Source organism: Herpailurus yagouaroundi, unplaced genomic scaffold (genome assembly GCF_014898765.1).
Source record: "Herpailurus yagouaroundi ecotype Mexico unplaced genomic scaffold, PumYag 189, whole genome shotgun sequence".
Taxonomy (NCBI): domain Eukaryota; kingdom Metazoa; phylum Chordata; class Mammalia; order Carnivora; family Felidae; genus Herpailurus; species Herpailurus yagouaroundi.
The window spans coordinates 9,094,633-9,121,914 of NW_024412420.1; the positions used below are offsets into that span (position 1 = coordinate 9,094,633).

The window sequence follows — 27,282 nt, forward strand, 5'->3', positions numbered from 1 at the left end:
TTATGGAAAATACATGTATACCTGATTCCAAGATGATAAATAATAGTAAAAAAATGGAATACAAAATGTGTCCTGACTTCAATGAAATGTTCATAACATGAATTTGTGATGGAAAACAATCCTTTTTTAGACAGAGTTACAGTGCTTCTTGATAGTTGCCTATTTGTCAGAAGTCAAATTTGCTTTTCAGTTAGATTAGAATTCTATCATTATTTATTTGTCTTGAAGTTACCCCAGAATTTCCCCTTAAAAATAATCACTTACATTACTATGGGAATGCAAATCGCTATACATTTTTTTTTTCCAGGTAAGTTAACAAATACACGTATGCTTTGTGCTTTGACCTTGATTTTGGTATGCTGCACTTGAAGATTAAGATTCTAAAAGGGGAGCAGGGGAAACTCTGGACTTAAAGAACTGCAGTATTCAAATAACCAGATAGCCCACTGGAAGGGCATAATGGAGGAATTATGGCATATCCACTACAAGGACTATCAAAAAAGACATTAACAACAAGAAGAAAACAACTCAGGAAGTGATGTTTGGTGAGAGAAGCAGAAAACGAAATTATAGCTACAGTCTCACATAGATGAGAGATTTTTTTCATCCCTTTTCTTTTGTGTTCTACTGTTGTTGTTATTTGAGTGACATGGTTCTTAAGTTCTCATGACTCTTTACCATTAAACTTACCTTAGGGAAAATGTCAAGGATTCTGAAGGGTGGGTATTCCTAGAAAACTTGTGAATGGCATTTCTAAATGGAGCTTCACCTGTCTCTCTCGCCCCTTCCTAGGTTTGTTAAACAGATATTTATTAAACAGCATGCCCAGGGCACCTATTACATGTGTTATGTTAGAGTAGACGAGGCACAAGATCTACCCTTGAGATGGTTTTAATTTAGTTAGGGAGACAGGGCCGTCGGAAGCCACAAATTAAAAGTATATGAGGAAATTGCTGCAGCCATGAGAAGCCTAAGGAGACATGACAGCTAAGTGGAATGTGGGATCCTGATGGGATCCCGGAACAGGGAAAGGACTTCAGGTTAGACAATACAGGACATCTGAATAGAGTGTGGACATTAGTTACTACTAACGTATTGAGACTGTTTCACTAATTGTGACAAAGATACTGATGAAGGATAGAGATAATAACAGAGATTGAGTGTGAGCTTATGTGGGAAGCGTCTATCTTTGTAATTTTTCTATGAAATTAAAAATATTCTAAAATGTATCTATCTATATCTACATCTGTCTATCTATCTATCTATCTAACAAGAGAAAGTAAATAAAGATAACAAAGAATAGCACCAGACTACTATTTTTCTCTGTTGTTTCTTTTTTGTCTCTACCCTTAACGGCCTGTCCCTCTCAATCTTTACTCAGATTTTCCTCTTCAGTTCAACCTCTAAATATTGAACATCCCAGAGCTCTATTCTCTGTCCCTTTTGGTCTCTCTCTTTACATTTTCACATTCTTCTTGGTGACCTCTTCTAAACTCAGTGTTTTAAATATCATTTATATGTCAAAGAGTCATAAATGCATATCCCACTTTGACTCTTCAGAATTCATTTTCTATCCAGCCACCTGCCTGACACCTCTGTGTAAATGCTCATTCACCATCTCAAGTGGAACTCCTTTTTTTTTAAAGTTTATTTATTTTGAGAGAGAGAGAAAGAAAGAAAGAACGAGTGAGGGAGGGGCAGAGAGAGAGGGAGAGAGAGGATCCAGGCAGGTTCTGCACTGTTAATGCAGAGCCCCACGTGGGTCTTGAACTCCCGAACCGTGAGATGGTGAGCTGAGCTGAAACCAAGAGTCAGACACTTAACCCACTGAGCTGCCCAGGTGCCACTCAAATGGAACTTTTGACTTTCCTTCGTGCTGCAAAGATACTCCTCCCCCATCTCCTTTGTTATCTCAATAACTGTCAACATTGAATCACTCAGGTCAAAAAAGGTAGGAGCTCTCTGGGAGCCTGGGTGGCTTAGTCAGTTAAGTGTCCGACTTCAGCTCAGGTCATGATCTCATGGTTCATGGGTGTGAGCCCTGCATTGGTCTCTATGCTGACAGCTGGGAGCCTGGAGCCTGCTTTGGATTCTGTGTCTCCCTCTCTCTCTACTCCTCCCCTGCTCATGATGTCTCTCTCTTTCTTTTTTTTTTTTTTTTTTTATTTTTTTTTTCAACGTTTATTTATTTTTGGGATAGAGAGAGACAGAGCATGAACGGGGAAGGGGCAGAGAGAGAGGGAGACACAGAATCGGAAACAGGCTCCAGGCTCTGAGCCATCAGCCCAGAGCCTGACGCGGGGCTCGAACTCACGGACCGCGAGATCGTGACCTGGCTGAAGTTGGACGCTCAACCGACTGTGCCACCCAGGCACCCCGATGTCTCTCTCTTTCAAAAATAAACATTAAAAAAAAACTTTTTTAGAAAGGTAGGAGCTCTCTTTGATCTGTGGTCTTTAACTTCCCTCATTCTTTCCATCAGGCTGTTCTCTTCAGTCTTCCTTTAAATCATATGGTGTCCATCCACTTCTGTTTTTACCAACATGATCCTAGTTGAAGCCACCGCCACCTTTCTTCTGGACCGCAACCTAAATCATCAGCTTCATCTTAAACCTCTCTTTCCATGCATCTACTGTTGTTCACCCCTAATGGCTACTTTTCTGTCTCTTGAAAAGTTCCTTCTGCCCCTTAGGGCCTTTGAATCCACTTGAAATACTAGTGCTATTCATTTTCAGGAGGCCATATCTTTTTTGTCATTTAAATCTCAGATGAAGTATCATAATCTCAAAGGCCATCAACTGTCACACAATCTGAAGTCTGTCTTGTCCTAATCTTTGATTATACTGCAGAATACTTTCTTTACATAATGTTCTCCTTATAGTTGAATTTAGTTACTTGTGTTTTTTTTTTTCTATCCCCTCCAATAGATTACAAGTCCTTGGAAAACAGGAACTTTGTATGTTCGATGCTTAGAACACTGCCTCACAAACACAGGTACTCAGTGATGTTTGTTGAAATAATGAAAGTGACAAATGAGACACTAACATGCAGAAATTCAGGGAAGTGAGGGATCACAGTGGAACTAAAATGATCAGGAATAATTTCTTGAAAAGAGGGCAAATTGGTGAGGCTTTGAGAATCAAGTAAGGCTAGTCAAGAAGAAGTAGATAAAGAGAGAATTCCAGGCAGTAAAACAAAAAGGCAAAAGCAAAGGTGTGACAAGAGTAGTAAACAGGAATACTTGGGGACAGCAGGTAGAGCAGAAATTTTGTAAAGATTATGTGAAATGAGCTCAGACTGGTAAATCCAAATGGCAGGGATTCTAGAATACCAGTTAGAGGGGCTAAAAATCATCCATGTTAGGGACTTTCCCTCATGTTGATTTTTTAAAAATGTTTATTTATTTTGAGAGAGAGAGATTGCACATGCAAGCAAGGGAAGGACAGAGAGAGAGAGCGGGAGAGAGAGAATCCCAAGCAAGCTCTGTGCTGTCAGCACAGAGCCAGATGTGGGTCTCGATCTCATGATTATGACCTGAGCTGAAATCAAGAGTCAGATGCTTAACCGACTGAGCCACCCAGACACCCTCCTTTCATTGATTTTTGACTACAGCTACATTTGAACCTCTTGATTGCCATTTCATTCTGAGTCATTTAGGTGAAAGTAATAGAGTCCGTTCTACCACCAAGTTGTTTTTTTTTTTTTTCTTACTCTCCCAATGCACATACAATGTTAATGCCAGCTTGCTTGAGTCTGACTGAATGTGCAAGGTGATTTCTGTGCTTGGAACAGTCATTTTGTGGCTCAGTTAGCCAGTGCAATCCTTGGTCTGAGCATTCTGTCTAGTTTTTATGGTAAATGGGGGTCACGTCGGATAGGGGGATAGAGAGGAGTCTCACCCTTTTCTCACAACTTAAAAAAATGTGAAGAATGGCACAGATGTAAGTACCCTCAGGTAGAGTATCACCCCCAGCCCCCACCATACTTTTCAATGAAACACGTTGAGCCAGATAATGGTCTGCTGTGGCTTTGATTTCTCTAGGCAGAGTGTCAGCTCCTGGTGCCCTTCCATCTGTCAAGTGAGTGTGGGCCTGTCAGCCAACTTCAACACGCTTCTGTGGACGTTCCCATTGCCACAGATACAGGCATCACACCAACAAGTCTTTGGATATAAACTACAACCTCCCAAGGACTGTTTGATCTGCACCGCAATTTTGTATATCATGTTCCGCTTGACACAGCATTTTTCACGCACTCCTCCAGCTTTGTTGGGCACCTCTTGTGGACCGAGCTTTGCGTAAATCATGGGATTTCAAGAGAAGACATGTTTTCTGGCCTCAAGAAAGTTACAGTTGACTGTGAAAGAATGACATGGAACCAGATAAGTGTGGAGCATGATCTCAGTGCCCACATGGAGGATAATATAATATGACAGGTGCATGGAGGAGGGAGAGACCTACGCCATGTATAAAAGTCAAGCACTTGGCAAGAGCATTATCCCTGGCAGGCCCAGGGGAGCCGTGCAGTGTACCAGGATGGCCATTTCCATTTTCTCTGGTGATCCATGCTCTTCTCTGTTCCTGCTTCCCGTGTAGGGGACAGGCTTGACCCTTTAAGGGAAAACAGTGATTGTCGTGGGGATAGGGAGTGTGACATTTTGCATCCTGCATCCAGTGATAGCACAGCTTTTTTTTTTTTTTTTCACCTTCTAACATGTGGTGTTCTTATCCAACAGGCTCGGTGTGTCCTTCCTTATGTTACCTCCTAGGCAGAGAAAAGGAGTTTCCTAAGGAAGCTACTCTTCAGGACTCCTCACATCCCATTAAAACTAAGTAACACAGTAGTCCCTAGACTCTAACTGCCTCTCCCCTATATTTGGTTCCATCTCCCCTTGTCCTAGACCACCTGGCACAGATAACATTGTACTGACCAAGGGCTCGGAAGTGCACTTTTTTCAATGTGCATGCTCACGGTTAGGTGCCTGTTGACTGAAGTTTTATCAAGCCATTGCCCTTCTCCTGCAGATCCCTTGGTGAGGGCTCTTCTGTTCCATCTTGTGCCATTTCCTCCCCCACCACACCAGGGTACTCTCAATTGTTGCTCTTGAGTTGTCTTTTCCATTAGGTCAAGAAGCCACTGTAATTTCCACATGGAGATGGTCCACGATTGTGTTTTCTCTGAACACAAGATGTTAGGTGTTAGGTGTGTTAGGTGGTGATAGGGTTGAAAATATAGAGCGAGGGGAGAGTTGCAAAAGTTCATCTCAAAATGATGTGAGGGAATTAGCATGTGAAAACATAATTATTCTATCTATGGAAACAGTTGAGAATCCCATGAGTTATCCAGAAACATGCTTTATAGATGTATGGGAAGGGTAAGAAGGGTTTTAGGAATCAGTCTGTTCCTTAATGACTGTTTGAAAAACCCAGCATGAGGGTGTGGACTGGCATGTTTATATGAGGTCCCTACAAGTTTGATGGTTTAGCCCAGAGGAAATGGACTTGGATGGGGCATGGTGGTATTTTGTGTAGACTCTGGTGATCAATTTCAGGGAGTTTGGAAAATATTTAGGGTTATTCATACGTTCTACAGTGCTTATTGATCAGATGCCATTTACTTGTAATTAGAAACTCATTTCCTTCCAAATTCTTTCTAATTTTCCTTTTAAAGTAGCTCCCCTCTGAATGTTTGAGCAGGGAAGCAGAACTAGGTGACAAAAATGGTTCCTAGCTCTAAGACAGGAATCAGCACAGTGCTGCCCACCGCAGAGCAAATCCAGCCCTCTGCTTGCATTTGTAAATGCATTTTACTGGCACATAGCTACAGCCATTCATTTATATATAGTCCCTGGCTGCTTTTGGACTACAGTGGCACAGAGGAGTAGTGGGGACAGGGACTGAATGGCCTTCAAAGCCTCCAATATTTATTATCTGGCCATTTACAGAAAAAGTTTTGCTGACTCTTGTTCTAAGACACCATATACATTTTTTTTTTCTTTTTAGTGGCGGCCCTCTTCTGTTCGTCAATTTCCTCAAATGCCCAGAAGGAGATTGGAGCAATGAATTCTGTGTCTCTTTCCAAATGCGGAGATTCTGAGTTTTCTTTTGAAACTCACAAGTTCTCAAACTGCCACAATGAAAAAAAGGAGAATAACATTGAAATATGTTTTCCTTACTATCAAGAGAGGGGCCCTTGCTATGTATATCTCTCCTCATCTGGCAGGGATGACAGCTTTTACTGTCAACACAATTTTTTTTGATTAGACACCTGGATCTTTCCCAAGGGCTGGCTGCACGTTAAGTAAAGAAATCCTATCCACCGGCAGAGTGCTGCAGCAGCTAAGGCTGCTTTCTGTTCACCTGTTTGCTGTGAGGAATTCTCAACCGGCTCTCCACTCACTGGGTATCAGATGGAAACAACAGGTGATAATGGAGGATCTGGCTAGGAAGATTTAAAATGGAAAGCCAGTATTTCTCCCTGAGCTCTGTTGCAACACTCATGGTTACTGTAGCAGGGCTTTCAATGAGGTGCGTTTACAATGTGCTGTGCTGTCTTTCCACATTGCCCAACAGTATGAGGCCAGACAGGGCATACAAGGGCTTTTGAAAACACATTATATAAAGCACCTTGCTTTTCTTCAAATCTAGCCTGCAGGCATCGTATTTTGTAATTGATGGACAGCAAGTGGGCTCAGCTCAGGCTGATGGATTTTTGCAGGGCGAGTTTGGATCCTTCACAAGGCATGTCAAAGAAAGCAAACAGAGACTATGCAGTTCTATCATTATAACAGACTTCATTCAGATGATCTGATTGTCTTGCCGCCTATTAAAGTCTTACATAATTTCACTTCTGAATGGATGGGCTGGCCGAGGAAGAATGAAGTGGGAGCAAGGCTTTTTGCAGCCTTCTGAATGGGACAGAAGCTTTCAGTGATACATTTGTCAGTTGCAATACCCTTAATTATCCAAAGACTTTATTTTCTTCTACCTTTTAAATCACATCTCTTAAATCAGTGCTTCAGTCAGACTGATAGGTCTTCCTTAAACGGCCTCTGTGTGTGGCGTGGGGGGTGGGGGGGTGTGCACGGAGAGAAGAGAGAGAGAGAAAATGTATCTACAAATCTGAAAACTTAGTTGACTAGTTTACTCAGGACTGTGTTGGAATCAGCTTTCCTTTGTGGTCGTCTTAAGAGCAAACATCTTTGCTTTCTCTTTCTTCCTCACTGGAAATGATAGTTTCTTGAGGATATGGTCAAATGGCAGGAAAAAGCAGAAAAAATACTTGAATATACAACGTGGTGATGACATGTGGACTTGACACTACAATTGATAGACCTTTAGGGAAAACAGTCTCCTCTGATCAGTATTCAACATGATGTTTTATCCTCACTCATTTAGCATATGTAAATAATGCTATAAATAATGCCATTAGGTCAATGACTGTCAAGAAGGGCATGGTGAGATTGTTTTAATGAAAGATACTGCATTTGACACCAACTGGGTCGAGGTGGGCAGAGAATATGCTCTGTAACGTATTTGACGGTTTCAGACAGTGATACGTTGCCCCATGTCCCAGCAGACATTCAAGTGAGTGGTAAATCTTTATTTATCTGAACTTACAAACTCCATGTTGTCTATGAACAGAATATCTCTCACATAGTTTTAGTATACCCTGTTCTTCGGCAGTGCAAATACTGTGTATATCAAGGGAAGATGGTACTTTATTTTGTTCTGAACTTTACCAAGAGTTGTTGAGTATTTTGGAAAATCAGACCACCAAGAGCAATGCCACCTGTGGATCGTGGCCTCCCAGATACAGTACCACCGTATTATTTGTTCCTGTTTCAATCAAGCATCCAACTTCTTCATTCTTCTGGTGCATAACAACCAAGTATTTATAAACTGAAATATATATTTTTTATTACAGATTATGCATTAATCCTTTGTATTACAGGTAAAGCATTACACTGTGTTGTTTTTTGAAATTATGTGTATAAATTAACAATCAGCAAACTTTCTGTAAAGAGCCATATAGGAGATATTTTAAGTTTTGCGGGCCATTTGGTTTCTGTCACAATTATTCAACTCTGCCATTCTAGTGAGAAAGCAGCCATAGGCAATATGTAAATAGGTGGGCATGTCTGTGTTTCAATAAAACTTTATTTATAGACACTGAAATTTCCATTTAATATAATTTTCACATGTCACAATACATCCTTTTTTATTTTCTTAACTACTTAAAAATGCAAAACCATTCTTAGCTCTTGACTGGTACCAAAACAGTCAGTGGGCCATCTTTGTTTAGTAGATGATCATTTACCAGTGTCCGTTTTAATGCGTCAGGCTCAAGCATGCACAAATATATATTATTTCGAATTACATTCATCTATCCTTTACATTATAGCTAAAGCACTACGTTAGTTTTTGAAATGGATGTGTGTAAGTACTAGCAACAAAGGTTTTTGTAAAACAGCTTGGTAAAAATATTTAATATAAAACAGTTTTTAGTGCTGTGCAGATCTTTACTTGTAATGATAAATATAGACAAGAGACTATGGTTTTCCCAACAACTACCTCTGAGAATAAAGAAAGAAGGCCATATTAAAAAGCAAGCAAGCAAAAGAAAGAGCAAGCAAGCTGCATTTATGGTTAAAATTGTTCAAGACAGGCAAGAATCCTGATTGGATAAAATTTGGTGCCTTTTTATAAAACTCAGAAATTCTTGTCTTTTTTGGTAGGGAAAATCAATCCTGGCTTATCTGTAATGCAAAGCTGTTAGGTGATGTTTGCTATTCAATACTTCTGGGCTTTCAGATGTGTTTTATTTCTTCCAGGCTTGGGACATGCTTCATGTGCAGCAGAGTTGAGCTGAGGTTTAGTGAAATATCAGAGTTGTTTTTCTTTCTTTCTTTCTTTCTTTCTTTCTTTCTTTCTTTCTTTCTTTCTTTGTAGAATGTACTGCCTATAAGTTTTATTTACTTATCATCAAGGCGAGCATTACAAAATGTTTCAAAAATGAGCCCCTGGGTCTGAGTACAGTAGGTGAATCTGATCTCATAGATTTCTGAGCCTTTGGCATTCCATTCTTTCCCTCCCGTGAGCTGGGAAGGAGGGTAAGAGTGGATCTGACAATGTCAGGTCTCAAAGAAGGCATTAGAATTGTGCTGAACCTGAGAAGTGTCCTTTGTCCACCTACTTGGTAAACTTTCCAACCATGTAAGTCTTGATCTGGATTCTCAACTTGATCAGATGTAAAGATTTCCTGGCTGACTTCAAATCTCCTTGTCTTTGCCTAGTGACACAAATATGTGGAGTCTCTGTTAACTCTGTTGTCCTTGGCTGGACAAAGCCATTGCAGCCTCTGCTTTGAGGCCACTTCCTGCCTGCGGCCCCAGGACAGATGCACTGGCTTTCAACTCCCCTGCCTTTAGGGCTTCCTCCAGGGCTGTGGGAACATCTGAGCTCTCTATCCACTCCACCTGGAAGTGGGGTACTGGGTAACCCAGGGTACTTTGATGCATCCCAAAGCCCTAGATTTGTACTGGGTGACTTCCAAGGTGATACCTTTCCAGAGCCTTCAATAGGTTCTTTGTTCCTGTTCTGGTCGTGTCTGAAGACACCAAACCTCATTGTCAACTCCAGAAGGAGTTGGCTTCTCTTTCACTCATCCTGTGTTATAAACCCTTCTTCATCACAGAGCTGCAAGCCTCAGGGGCCTTAAGGTCATAGGCAGAAAAAGTATCTTCACTCTGGGAAGACACGTGTATCTAAGCAATTGGAGCTCATGTGGAAGATTAAGTTTAATTTGGCAAATCCTTTCTCTACACAAAACTGTGCTTTCAGACACATTGTCTTGTGTCATTATCTCTAACTCAGAATGATGAGTCTGAAGGAGCCTGAAAAAAAGAATAAGATTTAAAGAAAGGAAATAAAAGTCAAGGTTTAACATTTCTATTTACTTGCCAGATTACAAATATGGTTGAAATGACCTTATTTTCTTCCAGTGTGAAGGGAAGCTGAAATATGAATACTGTTCAGTAGTAAAGGGATCCACACAAGTCTGTATTATCTGCACTTTGGGTGTATACCCACATGTAATAGAATCGCCCCAATTCACCCACCATCTGTCATAAGGTCAGAGATTATCCTGAGATCACGTCAGCATGAGCTCACAGATCCCTATGCTCTGTCCCAGTTACTTGGGCTTTACATTTTTTCTCTTCATGGTGTCAAAACCTCTCACCATGATTGTTTATATTCTTGTTTTCATTTTCCTGGAACCTGAGGAAAGCTGGCCAATTGCACACTTCCCTCTTTTAGCCTAGCCCTTTTAGCAAATGCCTTATGCCCTCTCTGTTCCTAAGGGGTTTGTGCACATGGAGAGTTCTTGCCTGGCTTGTGCATGGGATCAGCCTCAATCTGAGTGGTGTGTGTGTGTGTGTGTGTGTGTGTGTGTGTGTGTGTGTGTATGTGTGTGTGTGTGCGTGTGTGTGTACATGAGTGTAGGGGCAGGTGTGGAAAAGAGGTGATTCAGAGGTAGAGACAAGTGATGGGGGAATTCAGATAGGTTTAAATACATAATTACTGTCTACTTCTCTTCAATAGACCTCTCTTGAGTGCTTTGTATAAAAACCCAATGACAGTATATTTACAGGTTAATAATCTGTTTTAAAGAAAAGAAGAGGGAGGGATGCTGGATGGCTTGTGGGTAGAAAAGGAGTACTGTATGTCTATTCACCCTTCTTACGTGGCCAGGACCAAAGGATTGTCTGCTATTCTCTTAATCTCTCTTCCTCTCTTCCCCCTTTTAGCTCAACAGAATTCACCAAAAATCCATGAAGGCTGGTGGGCGTACAAGGAGGTGGTCCAGGGAAGCTTTGTTCCAGGTAAAGACACATTTATTCTTGTCATTTTATTTTTAAGGAAAGAATTTGAATGAAATAGAATGTTATTTCCAGAATTTTGCATTTGCTACATGGCAGGAAAGGTCTCACCAGAAGCAGCAGGGTTCCTCTGCCACTTCAGGTGAATGCTCCATCCGGGGAAGGTTTGCTCAGGAGTGGCGGTTTAGGCAAGACCACCTTTTTCCATCTGAGCCTACCTGCCAAGGACTTTCCCTCTGCAGGTGGCTCTTCCAGGGAGAGGCCAGGGGAGGACAGAGTGTCGAAGCTCTGTCTGCTGGAGTTCGGTGAAGCGAGAAAGAGCCATCTTTGAACATTGATGAAACAGGAAGGCTGGAAAGGCTGACCATGACAGTGAGGCTTGCTGGGATGCATGCTGTCACTGATGTCACTTCAGTAGCATCTGTGGTCAGGACTTAGCACATGGAGCCAAGCACAGGCTAAAAATAACAGGCGGAGTGGATGCCGTCAGCATTGGGGGAACAGAACTGAAGACAAGGCAGAGCCAGAAATTAAAGCCATGACTCTAGTTTCGAAGGAAGGTGGAGAGTTCTCCTGTCTTCCCCACCACTCTCACCTCATCTTTCTGCTGTATCAGACTTCCGTGGGGAGAGAGGCGAGAGAAAGAGCAAGAATGGTAAGGAGAAGGATGGAGGGGAAGGCAGGTGAGATATGTCAACATATTTTAAACTGCTGAGATGTGGGAAGGTAAGAAAGGAAGCTCTTGAGAGAAGCGAGTATGGAGCCCCCACTTAGGCCCTAAGAACAGAAAGCTCCAGTGTCAGTGGAGATCTTTGTAGTTGGTGGCAGGTGGGAAGAACAGTGCCCCTGGTTCATTCTTGGCTGCTATATGGCCTGTGCCTGTTCTTCTGTAGAGTTCATTACATCACCTGTGCAGAGCTCAGCAAGTTGTTAAAGCCCTTGGAGCATCACTTTCTTGGTTGTGCCGTGGGACGGTAATACACGCTCTTGGGGCTTTCCAAGAAGAGGAAACAGCTTGGTGGGGGAGAGTGGGTGACCCACAAAAAAGCCAGCTGGCTGCCAAATAGCCTCATAAATTGATATTATTAACTGCACAAATTTACTCTGGTACACTTATCCCTTGGCCCAGTGGGCATAGAAACTGGTCTTGATTAATTCACCCAGAAACGATCGGGTTTCTAATAATAATCTTGGAACAACTTAATTGACACGTGCTATATTCATATGGTATGATATAGATACATGGCATTTTATCCATAACAACTGGAGACATCCCTTTCCAATGGAGTGCTTATTGTGTTTCTAAGGAATCTGCTTCCCATATTCGAGACATCCCAGAAGTTGTGTTTATAATGACACTCATGTGCTTTGTGATTATGGGAGTAGAGCCACAAAGGGCATTCCCTTCAGGTTATAATGAGTCCTGCTAAACTAATAATATCCTCTGTAGTGACTGAAGTGTTGATGGATAATATGGAAGAGGCGGTGCAAAGTTTTGCTCTTGTGCCCCACATTTTATTTTTGATGTTTTCCGCTCTGTTGACACATTCCTTCTCTACACGCTTGCAAGGTCCTCTTTTGATTTGGCAGTTGCTTCTCAGACAGCCACAGGAAAGAAGTTTTATCTTTCCTTTTACGTGTTGATTTAAAAAAGTCAAACTTCCCCTCGTTTCCAGCTTTATATGAGATACAATGAATAAAACCTGCTATATGGCAAGCAGTGAGGTGCGGAGGTCTGAGAGTGGAATCTGGAGCCAGGCAGACCTGGCATTGAGTCTGGGTTCTATGGCTGTTGGTAGTTCTGTCAGCAAGTTGCCTGCCTACTCTCAGATCCTTGGGTTATCCATCTGTTAAAATGGAGATAAGGACTCAGTCAGCCTCATGAGGTTTTGTGAGGATTAAGTTAGATAATGCAGATAAGGTGCTTATGGTAATGTGTGGTGCATGGTGTGAGGCAGGACATATCAGTTGTTCTTGATGTAACTATTACTATTTTATCGGTAGCAATGTAGTTGGATATCTGATACTCCTCTGCTTCAGAAAAGGCAGAGAGCCATAAACTGGAAATATAATAATGCAAGTGAAGGTCTCTCATGATGCGTAGAACATGGGGGATGCTTAGTAATTGTTCCCGGGATGGGTGAACGCAACTGGTCTGGATGCAGTGGCCAACTGAGAAGTGACTTGATCATCCTTTGCATTGAGTGATCTCAAAGCCCTTTGGCTTCCTGGTACAGAAGACTGGTAGCTGATGATTTTACTTCCTAAACTTTGGGGCACTCCACTCTGTTAAAAAAAAGATAAGAGTCATGAGAATTTTTGAATTAAGTAATTGGACCTGAGGCCCTAACATCTGACAGACTCCAAATGACCTACTTTATCTAAATTGGTGCTTAGGGCAATAAAGAGACCCTTTATCTCTTATTATCATTGCTGAATATAAGGTTGACAGTGTTCCTTGATTTGCCACTGGGATTTTTTTTCATGGTATGGATGTGTGAAAGAAAAGAGAACTCTGTATGACGAGACGATTTGGACAAGTTTTATTGCCCTGTAAGTTCTTTACAAGAGTATCTAGAAATAATTGTCAGTTGGCATAACAGTTGTGAATCTGTGATTTCAACAGCTTGTGGTGCGTAGAAATATAGGACTTCTCTAAGAGTGGCAAGCCTGGGGTTGATTTAGCACAAGAATAACCCACTTCGGTCAGTTCAAAGCACCTATGGGGTAGGCTCCTAGTGCTGAGAACCATGTATGGGGCTGTTGATAAAGAGGTAATGGGTACACAGTTATTATTCAAGGGTGAACCTACTATCTCAAGAGGAAGATAAGCCATAAACCCATGACTCAGTGTAACAAGGCCTCTAATAGGGTCTAGAGAACATGTAAAGGAGCCTATAAAGTGTTGTGATTCTGCCTGCCTGTTGACTAGTAGACTTTGTTTACCTGCTCAAATCCACACCTTCATCTAGCCTCACCCCTAACTACAGCCTACTTTGCAGGCAGAGCCCCGATTTGATTTGTGTTCACCCCTCCCAGACAGTCATGGCTCAGAAGGAGTCCTTCCCCAGCCCCAGAAAGTTACTCTTGATTAATATCTACCCCAATCATGGTGATTTCATATTATTCTTGAGACTGATGGATTTAGACATCATGATGGCTAATTTCCTGCATCAGATTGGATGGTCTGCAGTACCAAGATACTTTGTCAAACACTATCCTTGATGTCTCCATGAAGATTTTTTTTAGATGAGATTACCATTTACAACAGTGGAGCTTAACTGAAGCAGACTACTCTCCCTAATGGCAGTGGGCCTCATCAAATCAGTTGAAGGCCTTGAGAGAAAAATACTGAGGTTCCCCCAAGAAAGAGGGAATTATGCTTCTAGAACCTTTTGGCCTCAAACTACACCATCTCCTCTCTGGATGTCCAACCTGCCAGCCTGCCCTGCAAGTTACAGATCTGTCAGTGTCCACAATCAAATGAGCCAATTCCTTAGAATAAATCTCTCTTTACACATAGACACATACAGATGGGGTGCACGTACACACATACACACACACACACACACACTATTGGTTCTGTTTCTCTGGAAAACCCTGACTGATTCACTAACATAAACATAAGCCTGTGGTAAACAATTCTACCCATGGTGGGGACAAAAGTTATACCAAAGATGGTAAAACAGAAACTTGGAATGAACCCAGATCTTGTATGGCTTACTTAGCATTAAATTAACCGTGGAATTGCCTCAACATTGATTTTCTTAAGTCAGATAACAGACTCCTTACTGTTGGAGCTGTTTTGAGTCAGGCTTTCTGTCACTTGCAGCCCAAAGCATTCTTCCAGATTCTGGATTCTCAGTGGAAAAGGAGGAGAAGGGGGAGGGGGACATCAGAGCAAATAGCACTGGCAGAGAGGGGTGGAAATGCACCATGCATACGGGCACTGTCTATAGGACAGAGCACACCATGGAGCTTGATATGTGAGGAGGCCAGAAGGGGGCCTGGCTATGGGACTCTGTGTTTTGTGTTCAAGAGCTTAGACACAGTCCCTTTAAAAGTAGAGGAATTACAAGACACCCCTAAGCTCTAGAGAGACACAGTGATGTGTATTTTAAAAAGCCAGCTATCAACAGGCACATGAAAAGATGCTCAACGTCGCTCCTCATCAGGGAAATACAAATCAAAACCACACTCAGATATCACCTCACACCAGTCAGAGTGGCCAAAATGAACAAATCAGGAGACTATAGATGCTGGAGAGGATGTGGAGAAACGGGAACCCTCTTGCACTGTTGGTGGGAATGCAAACTGGTGCAGCCACTCTGGAAAACAGTGTGGAGGTTCCTCAAAAAATTAAAAATAGACCTACCCTATGACCCAGCGGTAGCACTGCTAGGAATTTACCCAAGGGATACAGGAGTACTGATGCATAGGGGCACTTGTACCCCAATGTTTATAGCAGCACTCTCAACAATAGCCAAATTATGGAAAGAGCCTAAATGTCCATCACCTGATGAATGGATAAAGAAATTATGGTTTATATACACAATGGAATACTATGTGGCAATGAGAAAGAATGAAATATGGCCCTTTGTAGCAACATGGATGGAACTGGAGAGTGTGATGCTAAGTGAAATAAGCCATACAGAGAAAGACAGATACCATATGTTTTCACTCTTATGTGGATCCTGAGAAACTTAACAGAGACCCATGGGGGAGGGGAAGGAAAAAAAAAAGAGGTTAGAGTGGGAGAGAGCCAAAGCATAAGAGACTCTCAAAAACTGAGAACAAACTGAGGGTTGATGGGGGGTGGGAGGGAGGGGAGGGTGGGTGATGGGTATTGAGGAGGGCACCTTTTGGGATGAGCACTGGGTGTTGTATGGAAACCAATTTGACAATAAATTTCATCGTCATTTTTTCATTGAAAAAAAAAAAATAAAAGTCAAGGAGAGGTAAAAAAAATTAAAAAATTTTAAAAATTAAAAAAAATAAAAAGCCAGCTATTGGGGCACACAGGTAGCTCAGTTGGTTAAGCACCTGACTCTTGGTTTTGGCTCAGATCATCATCTCAGGGTTATGGGATTGAGCCCTGTGTTAAGCTCCACACTGAGCATGGAGCCTACTTAACATCCTCTCTCAGGGTGCCTGGGCAGCTCAGTCAGTTGAGCATCTGGCTTAGGCTCAGGTCATGAACTCGTGGATCATGAATTCGAGCCCCGTGTCAGGCTCTGTGCTGACAGCTCAGAGCCTGGAGCCTGCTTTGGATTCTGTGTCTCCCTCTCTCTCTGTTGTCTCATGCTTGCTCTCTCTCTCTCTCTCTCTCTCTCTCTCAAAAATAAAGATTTAAAAAAAAAAAAAGATCCTGTGTTTCCCTCCCCCTCCTCTAAAAAAAAAAAAAACAACCCAGCTATGACTATAGTAATGGAGATGTATACTGTATTTTGAAAAGAATAGCAGAGGCAAAAGGATTCATGAGGTGATTTTGTTTTGTTTTTAATGTTTATTTTTGAGAGAGAGAGAGAGAGAGACAGTGTGTGAGCGGGGGGGTGGGGGGGTGCAGAGAGAGAGGGAGACACAGTATCCAAAGCAGGCTCCAGGCTCTGAGCTGTCAGCACAGAGCCCATCACGGGGCTCGAACTCAAGAACTGTGAGATCATGACCTGAGCTGGAGTCAGACGCTCAACTGACTGAGCCACCCTAGCGCCTCAAGGTGGTTTCTTTCTTTCTTTCTTTCTTTTTTAATCATCCAGGCAAGAGATGGCAAGCACCTGTACTAATACTGTGAAATAATAAAAAAAAAAAATCCTAAAAACAAAACCCCAAAACTGGGTTAATCATGTTATGGAAGGATTCAGCATAGGGTTTGTTTAGTGACATTTAAAGTATATCTCTCTTTCACACATGTAGATAACACATTTATCATTTAGCATAAATATACACATTTAACACATTTCAGAAAAATTTGTGCCAAATACTGTCTTTTCACATTCCATTTATCCAAAACAGTGGGGGAATCAGGCATTCTCTATGGAGGAGGCACTATGCTGGGACCTGGGGTTTTAAAAAAGAGATGCCCTCTGGGGCACCTGGGTGGCTCAGTCAGTTAGGCGTCTGACTCTTGATCATGGGTCAGGGCTTGATTTCATGGTTCTGGTCATTAGACTGAGCCTCGAGTTGGGCTCCGTGCTGAGTATGGAGCCTGCCTGAGATTTTCTCTCTCTCTCTCTCTCTCTCTCTCTCTCTCTCTCTGCCTCTTCCCTATTCATGCTCTCTCTCTCTCTCTCTCAATAAATAAATAAACATTTAAAAAAAAAAAGGAGTTGGCCTCTAACTTCTTTCCATCTAGTGGGAGAGACAGTCACTAAAAGTACTAAGTAGCTTCTCACTCCCAACACCTGCTTCACATGGCAATGTTTGGATGGGAAGTTTCTTTTTCTCTGGTCAGACTAGGACATCAGAATCAAGGGGTTGCTTCCATTTTAAAGCTTTAAATCATGACACTGGGGGTACATATTTTTAGAATTTTATGAAACCCTGGAGCAGGTGAAGAACCTCTTTTCCATTTCACCACCTCCTAAGGGTCGCTCTCAGGTTGCTGAATGTGAGCTCTTGAATTCACTCATTCTGCGGTCTGTCTCTGGATGCCTGCTTTCAGCATGGCCATACTTGATTCTTGGTGGATAAAGACACAAAGAACATTCCACTGTGGCTTAAAGGAGCCGAGGATAGTGACAGAGAGAGAGAGAGAGAGAGAGAATCTCCATCATGCTATAGCACTTCCAGGATTGCCATGGAGGGTGTCTGGGGCTACCCAGTTCGAGAAAGCACAGAGGGGACTTCCCAGCAGATGAAATGCCTGGACTGAGTCCCCAAGGGTAACATGTATGAATGATTCTGCGAGGGGAATAAGGGAAGAAATGGTGTTTCAGAAAGGGGAGGAGTCTGGGAAGAGAGGGGCTCACTGTGCAGATAGCTCAGGGGGAGTTAGGGCTGAGGAGGGCAGCAGGGGTCCAGTCATGGAAGGCCATACCAGCTGTCAGTGTAGATGCTACCCTAAAGGTTTTGGGGGGGCCAAGGGAGGGATGAAAACTAGTGCCAGCTTCAGAATGAGGGAGATGGGAGCTAAGATAGGAGCAGTGGGGGCTCTGAGGAGGGTCTAGCCTCCAGGGACAGGGGCCTCATGTCCTTTTACCCCTACCCCTCCAGAACATAGCACAGACGTTGCATACAGCCGGGGTGGGGGGGACCTCCACGTTTGCTAAATCAACTTGGATCAGAACAGAGGAGTTACTGCTCCTTGAAGCCAGGTGGACAGCACCAGCAGCAGCATCAAAATAGACACAGCACGACAAACTATATGGGCTGTATGGGCTATAAAGGTGCATTGGGAAAACCTCCAGTTTCCCACGTGTGTCCCCTCCTCACATTTTACTGCTGACACTTCTGGTCACCAAATGTGTGGAGGTTTTTTTCGCACAGCAAGTAATTCTCCACAAGGCCAACTGATTTTCTTTTAATTTTACTCAGTTGTAACACTTTCTACCTGGAGTTAGTGTCGGATCCCACAGCTTAAGGGCTCAGTCCCATGAGACTGCCACCACCCCACTGCAGATGCCAGTTACACATTGTATAGGTCCCCAGGTTACCCACAACTTCTGCCTGACTGGGCTACAAATCAGAAGTCCCCACCATCTCTTCTTCCAGTTCAATTAATTTGCTAGAGTGGCTCACCGAACTCAGGGAAACACTCACTTATATTTACCACTTTATTAAAGGATGTTATAAAGGATACAGATGAACAGCCAGTTGAAGAAATACACAGGGAGAGGAGCTTCTGTCCCTGTGGAGTTGGGGTGTGCACGCTCCTAGTACGTGAACGTGTTCACCAGCCTCGAAGCTCTCCAAACACCCCGCCATGGGGATTTTTATGGAGGCTTCATCAGGTGAGCACGATCGATTGCTAACTCTATTTCTAGTTGCCCTCCACATTATGGAGGAATTGGTGGGGTGGAGAAGCTGAAAATTCTAAGCTTCTAATCATGGCTTGGTCTTTCTGTTGACCAGCCCCCATCCAGAGGCCATCCAGGAACCCACCTTAATTGCCTCATTAGAACTGGAGATGCTCCTAGTGCTGGTATCTCTTGGGAATGTGGAAGGGTTTCAGGAGCCCTAGATGTGACAAATAGGCTTAGAGGTGTGTCCCAGGCAGAAGAGTGCACCTGCATAAAGTCTCAGAGGCATGCATGCGTGAGCATGGCGTGCATTAGAAACGGAGCAAACTTCACTGTGGCCTGAGTGTAGAGTGTCAGAGGCAAAGTGGTTTGAGACCGGAGGTGGTCAGGAGCCAGATCACACTTGGTTGGGCCACACTTCAAGTTTCTGCATGAGGATCCCGGAACAATGGAAGGAGAGTAAGCAGTTGTAAGCAATTCACTCTTCCTCGGAGATCCGGCAAGCACCAAGGAATCATGAAAGTGAGTTTCTAACTGTCTGAATGATGAATAGAGAAACTCAAAGCTTCATTTCTGATCATGGGTGGGATTAGGAGGCTGCTTTGGCTCACTGGTAGAGCCAGATGGCTCACCATGTTCTGGTATATTCTTCAAAATCAAGTAGAGATGGTTCGCTCAGGACAGTAAAGTCTCCCAGCCTGCACAGCTTCCCACCTCTTCCTTGTTGGGGAGTTTTAAAACCTCAAGATTGTTAGAAGATGACAGTAATAATATCTGTTGCTGGCGTCACCTGTAGTTTAGCACTGATACCTAATTACCTGCGTTGTTCCAAATGGCCAGGTTTCTTGGCTTGGGAAAGGCTCCTATAGACATGGGTAAGGAACGTGAGCTCTCTTTTCTCCCTGCAGCCCTCCTAGGGAGGGAAGCTGGGTGGTGGGTGCTTGGTGACGTGGGGTGACCTGCCAGGGGTCACACCTGCCTCTTATTCCTCCATAGAGCAGATGGTGTCTATATTTGTTTTCTATTGCTGCATAGCCAATCACCATTCATCTAGGAGTTTAAATGTGTGTAAACAGACAGGTATTTTATTGTCTTGCAGTTTCCATGGGAGTTCAGGCATGGCTCAGCTAGGTCCTCTGCTCAGGGTCTTATAAGGCTGTGAAAGGTGTCAGTCCCGTTGCTTCTCATTTGGGACCAAGCTCACACAGGTTCTGGGCAGAATTCAGTTGTTTGCAGTTGTAGGACTGATGCCCTCAGCTCCTGTAGGCTGGCCCGTCTCCGCAGTTCACAGCATGACCGACTGTTTGAAGGCCAAGAAGAAACTGTCTTGCTTTGAATCTCTCCTTTCTCCTCCGGGAAGGTTTGGACTCTCTTTTAAAAGTTAGACCTACCCAGGATACTCTCCTTATGCTGATGGAGGGCCTCATTCACATCTGCAGAGTCCCTTCATCTCTGACATAACACGTAACGTAGTCACAGGAGTGAAATTATTCACACAATTATTCACACAAATCCAATTCATGCTCAGGTGGTGTGTGCACCAGCAGGTGAGAATCTTGGGGGCCATCATGGAATTTGGCCCTACCACCTTGACCTTCATTCCTCTACATGGTAACCAGTACCGGGCTGTGCCCCTCATTCCTTCATATGTACGAGGCTGCTAAAATGCTCATTCTAAACCGATCACAGTTGAAGATGAAATAGACATTGTTCTAGGCTAACATCTCCAAAAGGAGAGGTGAGAAATAATATTTTTTGGATCAGATATTGTTTCTGTTGCCTTTCCATGAAGAGTATCCTCAGAAGAAAACCAAAGCTAGCTTCCCCCACCCCGCCTCTGATTTCTCAGCCAGTGCTTCTAGATTTATAATCAACGGAAAGTGTGAGGGAGACAGACGGAAGGATTTTATACAAGACTCCCAGGTTTCTGGCTTGGGCAACTTGCTGGAGGGTGGAATTGTTCCCCATTGCGGACACAGGAAAGAAGCAGTGAGGTGGGCAGGACAAGGCTCGTAGAGGCTCCCAGTGGACAACACCCCTCAGGGGCTCATCCAGGCGCCACCCCGAATTTCTCTCCAGCCATTCTCCCCCTGCTTTTATCTCCCCTGCCCTTCTATCCTCCAGCCGCAGACTCTGGCTTCTGATACTTCTCCCTACTCAGACCTCCGTCCTCGTGTTTGGCGAGCTTGCCTTTTGGCGGCTGGCTCAGACTCAGCATTTGCTTGCCACCATCTTCCCAAGCTCCCACTCCACTTCCAACTGACAGGCTCTGTTGACACCAGGGTCAGGTATTGCTCAGGCTTTCTCCCCTCAGGAATTCACTGCATGACCACACCTGCCCCACTCAGTCTCCTGCGGAAGGGAAGAGGATGCCACAGCCCCTAAACGTTACCTGCCCTCCAGCATCCTTTAACACACCCCAGTTGAGTATTGGATAAAGTCATTGCATTGGTTTCACATGACTGCCTTAACAAATTACACAAGCAGTGGCTCAAAATGACACAGTAATTATATAATTATTAGCATTCTGGAGGTAGATATTCTAAAATCAAGCCCCTCTTGATATGTCACTTTGACATCAGTTTCTTTGCTACAAAAGTATGTGCACACCTTTTTGTTTGAGTGTAAAATTTCATTTTAATTTCTCTGAGGTAAAACTCGCATTTTACAGAGTCCTGGTTCCATATTGTTTGGTCAAGGGAAATAACCCTCTGCTGTTGGAGGTAGTCGCTCCTTACTGTGTATGTTCGTGTTTTATCTGTTTCATTTGCTAGAGTGGGGAGTGGGTGAGTCCACACAGCAGTGCTCTCCCCTTGGACTCTGCTTTGGTCATTACCAATCTTCTTTCTTCTCTGGGTCTCGGTAGCAGCAGGAAGACTATGGGAAAGTGCTTACTGGCTTGGCTCGTCCACTAACCAAACGTGTAATTTTAGGCAAGTCATTTAGTATCTCAGGCTCTTGATTTCCTCACGTATAAAATCACTGTGTTGGGCTGCATTAATTTCAGAGACCCATTCTGGCTCCAATATTCTCTGAGAGTTTGCTAATGTGATAGAAGATTGGTTTGGGTGATACATTTAGCAGCATTAAGAAATAGAATATTGATTTCATTCACAGGATAATTTTATTATGTTCTCGGTATCAGTATTTGGAAATGGAGTCAGTGATGTAAGCGTGTCTGTCTAGATTTCTGAGCTCTTGTCTCTACGAGAAAGCAAATAGAACTTAATGGATGAATTCTTCTCAGTATAGGAGGGTGATGTTATGCTGACTCACCCTCAATTATAAATACCTTCATTTATGTTTTTTTCTCAGAAATTGGGATGTGTAGAGATTAAAATGTGCTCTGAGCTTGAAAGATGCCAGACACCCTGCGAGACACTGGGGCTACAAATAAGAATAATGCTCTTGAACTTAAGGAGTTCACAGATACGTTTAGAGGCAGGTGGCAAATCACAGGTTCCAGTTCAGCCTGGTAGGCGATGTGAGACTGGAGTGGAGAGACAAAGGAGAAAGTTTCCCCTAACGGTGCCTTCAGGTCAGAGAAGGCTTTGCAGATGAAGACGTCTCTTGAGATAGGTCTTAAAAGATATAGAAGAGTCTGCCAGGTGGACGCCATGGAAAAGGTCACTGCCGGTGGATTAAGCGTAATGGAATCTGACCTGCCACTAAATAACAGATTGTAAACTTCTTGCGAGCAGTAAGCGTTTCTCTTTCTAGTCCTCTGTATGACAGCCCCTATTATTACCATACTTCAAAGCTGTGTGGTGGAAAGTGCATTGGACTCAGAAGATCACTCTTTGTGTTCCACTCCATTGTGAACCAGCTGTGTGATGTTTAGAAATCACCTAACTTCTCAGAGCCTCAGTTTACTCACTTGTAAAATAAGGACAATGAAACTTATGTCTCAAATACTTTTGTAAAAATAAAGTTACAGTAATTGGCCCCTTATCTGTAGAGAATGCAAGGTACTAGACCCCCAGTGGATGCCTGAAATGCAGGTTGTACCAAACCCTATATATACTGTAGTTTTTCTTATACATACATACCTACAATAAAATTTAAAAAAAAATTTTTTTAATGTTCATTTATTTTTGAGAGAGAGAGTGAGACAGAGCGTGAGCAGGGGAGGGCCAGAGAGAGAGGGAGACACAGAATCTGAAGAAGGCTCCAGGCTCTGAGCCGTCAGCACAGAGCCCGACATGGGGCTTGAACCACAAACCGTGAGATCATGACCTGAGCCGAAGTCAGACGCTCAACCGACTGAGCCACCCAGGCGTCCGGTACAATAAAATTTAAATTAGAGGCACCTGTGTGGCTCAGTCGGTTGAGCGTCAGACTTCGGCTCAGGACATGATCTCGTGGTTCATGAATTCAAGCCCCGCGTCGAGCTCTGTGCTGACAGCTGGGAGCTTGGAGCCTGCTTCCAATTCTGTGTCTCCCTCTCTCTGCCCCTACCCTGCTCATGCTCTGTCAATCCCTCTCTCAAAAATAAATAAACGTCAAAACAGTTTTTTGTTTAATTTACTTTATAAGTTAGGCACAGTAAGAGGTCAACAACAAACAGTAGTGAGTAATAAAATAGAATAATTATAATCATACATTATAATAAAAGTTATGTGCATGTGGTTTCTCTCCAAATATACTACTGTACTGAACTCATCCTTGTTCTTGTGATGAGGTGAAACGATAAAATGCCTACATGATGAGATGAAGCGAAGTAAATGTAGGCATGTGGTGTCGCATGATGCTATTGTGGATCTTTTGATGATAATTCAGAAGGCGGATCATTTGCTGTCGGACTGGGGTTGACCGCCAGTGGGTGAAACTGCAGAAAGCGAAACCGCGGGTAAGGAGGGAGCCCTGCGTATATTAGACCTAGAGGTGCCTTATAGACTCAGAAAGACTATAAAGGTATTGCTCTTGGTGTTACCGTAATTTTGCATTGGGCTTTTTACCTTTGCAAGGAAGGGCCCTGCTTGTACTGCTGTTCTGCGTTCCTGTTCCTAACACATCGTTCTAATCCAGAAAGGCACGGTAAGCCTTTTGAAGACATGTTAGCACGTTGTGCAAACAGATACAACTTGAGCACAAGTATACATAAAGCTTGTATATATACTTCACCACGGAAGCCTGTTCGGTTGTAGCCATCATAGAAAGTGCTGCTGCTAGATGGGCTCTTGCACCAAGCCTTCTGAGGGGCACATGTCTTTCCTGGTGCCATGACACTGCTTCCTAGTCCAGTCAGCACAGATGGCTCTAGCCAGTTACCCACTTTGGAAATACTTCTGGAGCTTCAGGACCTACCCAGTTGGGAGTGGACCCAGGCAGGCTCCGTGGCAGTGGGCCACACTGGGTTCAGGCAGGAAGGGGTACCCTGTCTGTAGAGAATTTCAAACAAATGATGAATCCCGCTGAAAGTTCGATCTGCTTTTCATTATCTTCGTGTGCTGAAAATTCTGGAGATGCCAGTGAGAAAATACTCCTCCTGAAAAAGTCGTTTGTTGGCCTAAGCTCTAAACAATTCCTGTGGTTGCTGTTGTGTTTTAATAATATATGTGTGGTCTTCAGGTTAGCACGTCTTTGTTACTTACCCTTGAATGAGCACTGTATCCTACATGGAAGTTACTGGAGGAACCCTCAGTTACTCAATTAGCTTCTAACACACGGGGACGCACTGACATATGTTTGTTCCTAGACAACCGTCCCGAGGGTTCAGAATTGGTGGAGTTCACTGTTGGTGAGAAAGTCCCTGCCTCCGATCCCTGTCGTACTACATATTCCTGAATTTAAACAGTTGAACAGCAATAGCACTGTGCTTGTAAACACAAAGAAGCAGAACTTGAATTCCTTCAATTACGTCATTCTCTATGACTCTATGGAATTTTTATTTGTACTTTTAAAACATGGAACCAGAATGAACTGCAAAAGTAAAAAAGTTTTTTCTTTGGGAAGTGCAGTTTTAATCTCGTACGCAAACTATTTTATTGAATCTGAACCATGCCTTTACCACCTGTTTTGTGTGTTTTAAAGCCAAAGAAAAAAAACATTATTAATTATTGTGATTGCTAGTGGGAATAATTGTGTTGTTCAGAGCAGGGAGTGCTAAAAATGAGAAGCTCTTAAGTCACATACTTTAGGTTTGCCCCTGTATTCAGCCCTAGGTTCGGTAACTGTACCCGCATTGAGTAAACAGCACAAAGCTGAGCTCATGGCTGCTCTCTGGCCATGAAACACATGGTTTCTTTGAGTGAAGCTAACTGGGTTAACATCCATGGTGTTGGCCATCCCAGCTAGCTGAAAATCCACTCCTTCCTCCTCCTGGCAAGGCCTCCCATTTGAAAGATGTGCCTGGGTTACCTTCACAAGCCACAGGTAATAGCTTTATTGAAAAGCAGCTTGGTGAGTTGTTGAGAGGTACCTTGTAAGGGTAAATACTGCTCATTGAGTTGTTGTGTGATAATGGGATTGTTTACAGAATACGCAGCAGGCTGCTGCCTCTTCACCCTCAGGTTATACCTCTTTGTCAGGTGGAAGATAATCAAAGGCAGCAAGACTATAATCCCAACCAGGAATCCTTCTTCTCCCTGCTAATGGATGACAGGGAGGTGCCTGTGGACTTTGTTATAGACTGTAACATTCGACAACATTCTCAAAAAGACAAACTATGCAGCAAAGGCTTTTATGCCTCAAGTGTGCACAGAATGCTCTTTGAAGATTTGGCAATAGGAGGGCGTCAACTCCCTAGGTTACAGTGTCTCCATGTGATGATAAGGGCTGGAAGGGTGGGGGTGGGGGGCATCCTTTCTCTCCTTACACACTCCATGCCTCTGTATGACTGGACCCCATGGCAGCTGTGCTGTTTTTGCATTCCATCTCCAGTTTACCCTGCAAGCTGTCTTTTCCCCCCTTACTGACCAGAACTGGGTCACCAGTTCCTGCCAGGTGCCATACCATTGGCTCCTTTTCAGCCTGGACTCGGATCCCCAATGATGCTTCTTTCTGGAAGAGTGCACATTTCTATATCGACAGCTTAGATATGAGGGCCCCTTTGCAACCTTCTGTGCCTACCCATGGTCCATGATTGGGTGTTCCAGAGCCTCTTCCTTTGCCCACTAAACTCTTCTCACAGCCTCGCAGCACCCCCCCCCCCCCGCCGCCTGCCCCCCTGCTTGGTGCAAACAACTCCCAACATCTCCAGCACTGGTTCTAGCCTCTTCCCAGTTTTGTCCTCATTGTCCGAGCTTTTGAACATCTCTACCTTCCCATCTTTTGAGCACCACAGTTTCACAAGGCATAGCTAATATCAGTTATACACTCTATTTTATTTCAGACAATCTGCCTTACTCCTAGAAAGTTGATTTTCCCCCCCCAAAGTGATTTCTCTAACACTGCGGCAGTTGTCCAGAATCCTGTCTCCTTTTAAAGTGTTTATTTAGATCACACCCTTCTTGCATTTGTTTCCCTGGGAAAAATATCGCCCAGGTTAATCGGAAGAAATTCTGCTCTCATCTCAGCAGGGTGGAAATATATAAATAATGTATCATACTATCATAATACCTTATACAACATGTCATAGCATAGTGTACCAGTATAACAACATATTATATACTTACTGACTTTCAATTATGCATTTTGTTATTGCAGCTGCTTTTTTTCTTGAGGACATCCTCCTTGGTGCCTTTTAATATTCTTTCTTTTCTAATTCAGACTGATCGCATTCTAAGTTGCTCAGCTGTCATACTGACTTTTGTTTTAGTTTGAGTTTTACTTCATAGGTTATTTGTATTCTTTCTCAGATGTTGTGGTATACTCTTGAATTCACTTTATAATTTTCTGAACTCCATATTTAAGTTTTTCTCTCTTTTTTTTTTTTTTTTTGGCAGTAAAGGTACAGGGGTGATCATTATTCTGGGTCTTCATATATCCAATAAGAGGCCTTTCTCTTGCCCTTACACTTGAGTGATAGTTTCTTTGGTAATCAAATTTTATTTACAAAACTACCTTCCTTCAGATTTTTCTTGGTACCACTCCACTGTCAACTTGTAAATGGTGTCCAAGATGAGAAGTCTGATGCTATTATAGATAACTGTCTCCCACCAACCCAGGCTCCTACTGGCTTTTAGGACATTATCTTTATCCTTGAAGTTCAGAAATGTCATGGGACGTATCCAAATGTGTGTCTTTTTTCATTAATTGCACTCAGCAAGCTGCAATCTAGGGTCTAACAGAGCAGAGGGTTTTTTGGATTTTTTTTTTTTTCCTGTTTTGTTCGCTGTTCTATGAATGCTAAAAAGAGTACCTGACAAACAATAAGAGCTCCTTAAATCTTATTGGCTAAGTGAACTAGTATTCAAGTCTCTGCTTATTTTAGGGAAATTTTCTTCTGTTATGTCTTTGATTATTTCTTCTATTATTTCCCCCATCTGTTCCTTCTGCTCT

At 43.1% G+C, this 27,282-nt stretch overlaps 1 protein-coding gene across 3 annotated transcripts in view; it reads left to right on the forward strand.

The window, feature by feature from the left end:
- CA10 (carbonic anhydrase 10) overlaps positions 1-27,282 on the forward strand; it is a 492,493-nt gene that overhangs the window by 71,002 nt on the left and 394,209 nt on the right. For all 3 annotated transcript variants that reach the window (XM_040497096.1, XM_040497094.1, XM_040497095.1), the window contains one exon: positions 10,811-10,885. In XM_040497096.1, the coding sequence (XP_040353030.1) occupies positions 10,811-10,885 (75 nt within the window). The remainder of the gene's footprint in view (positions 1-10,810; positions 10,886-27,282) is intronic.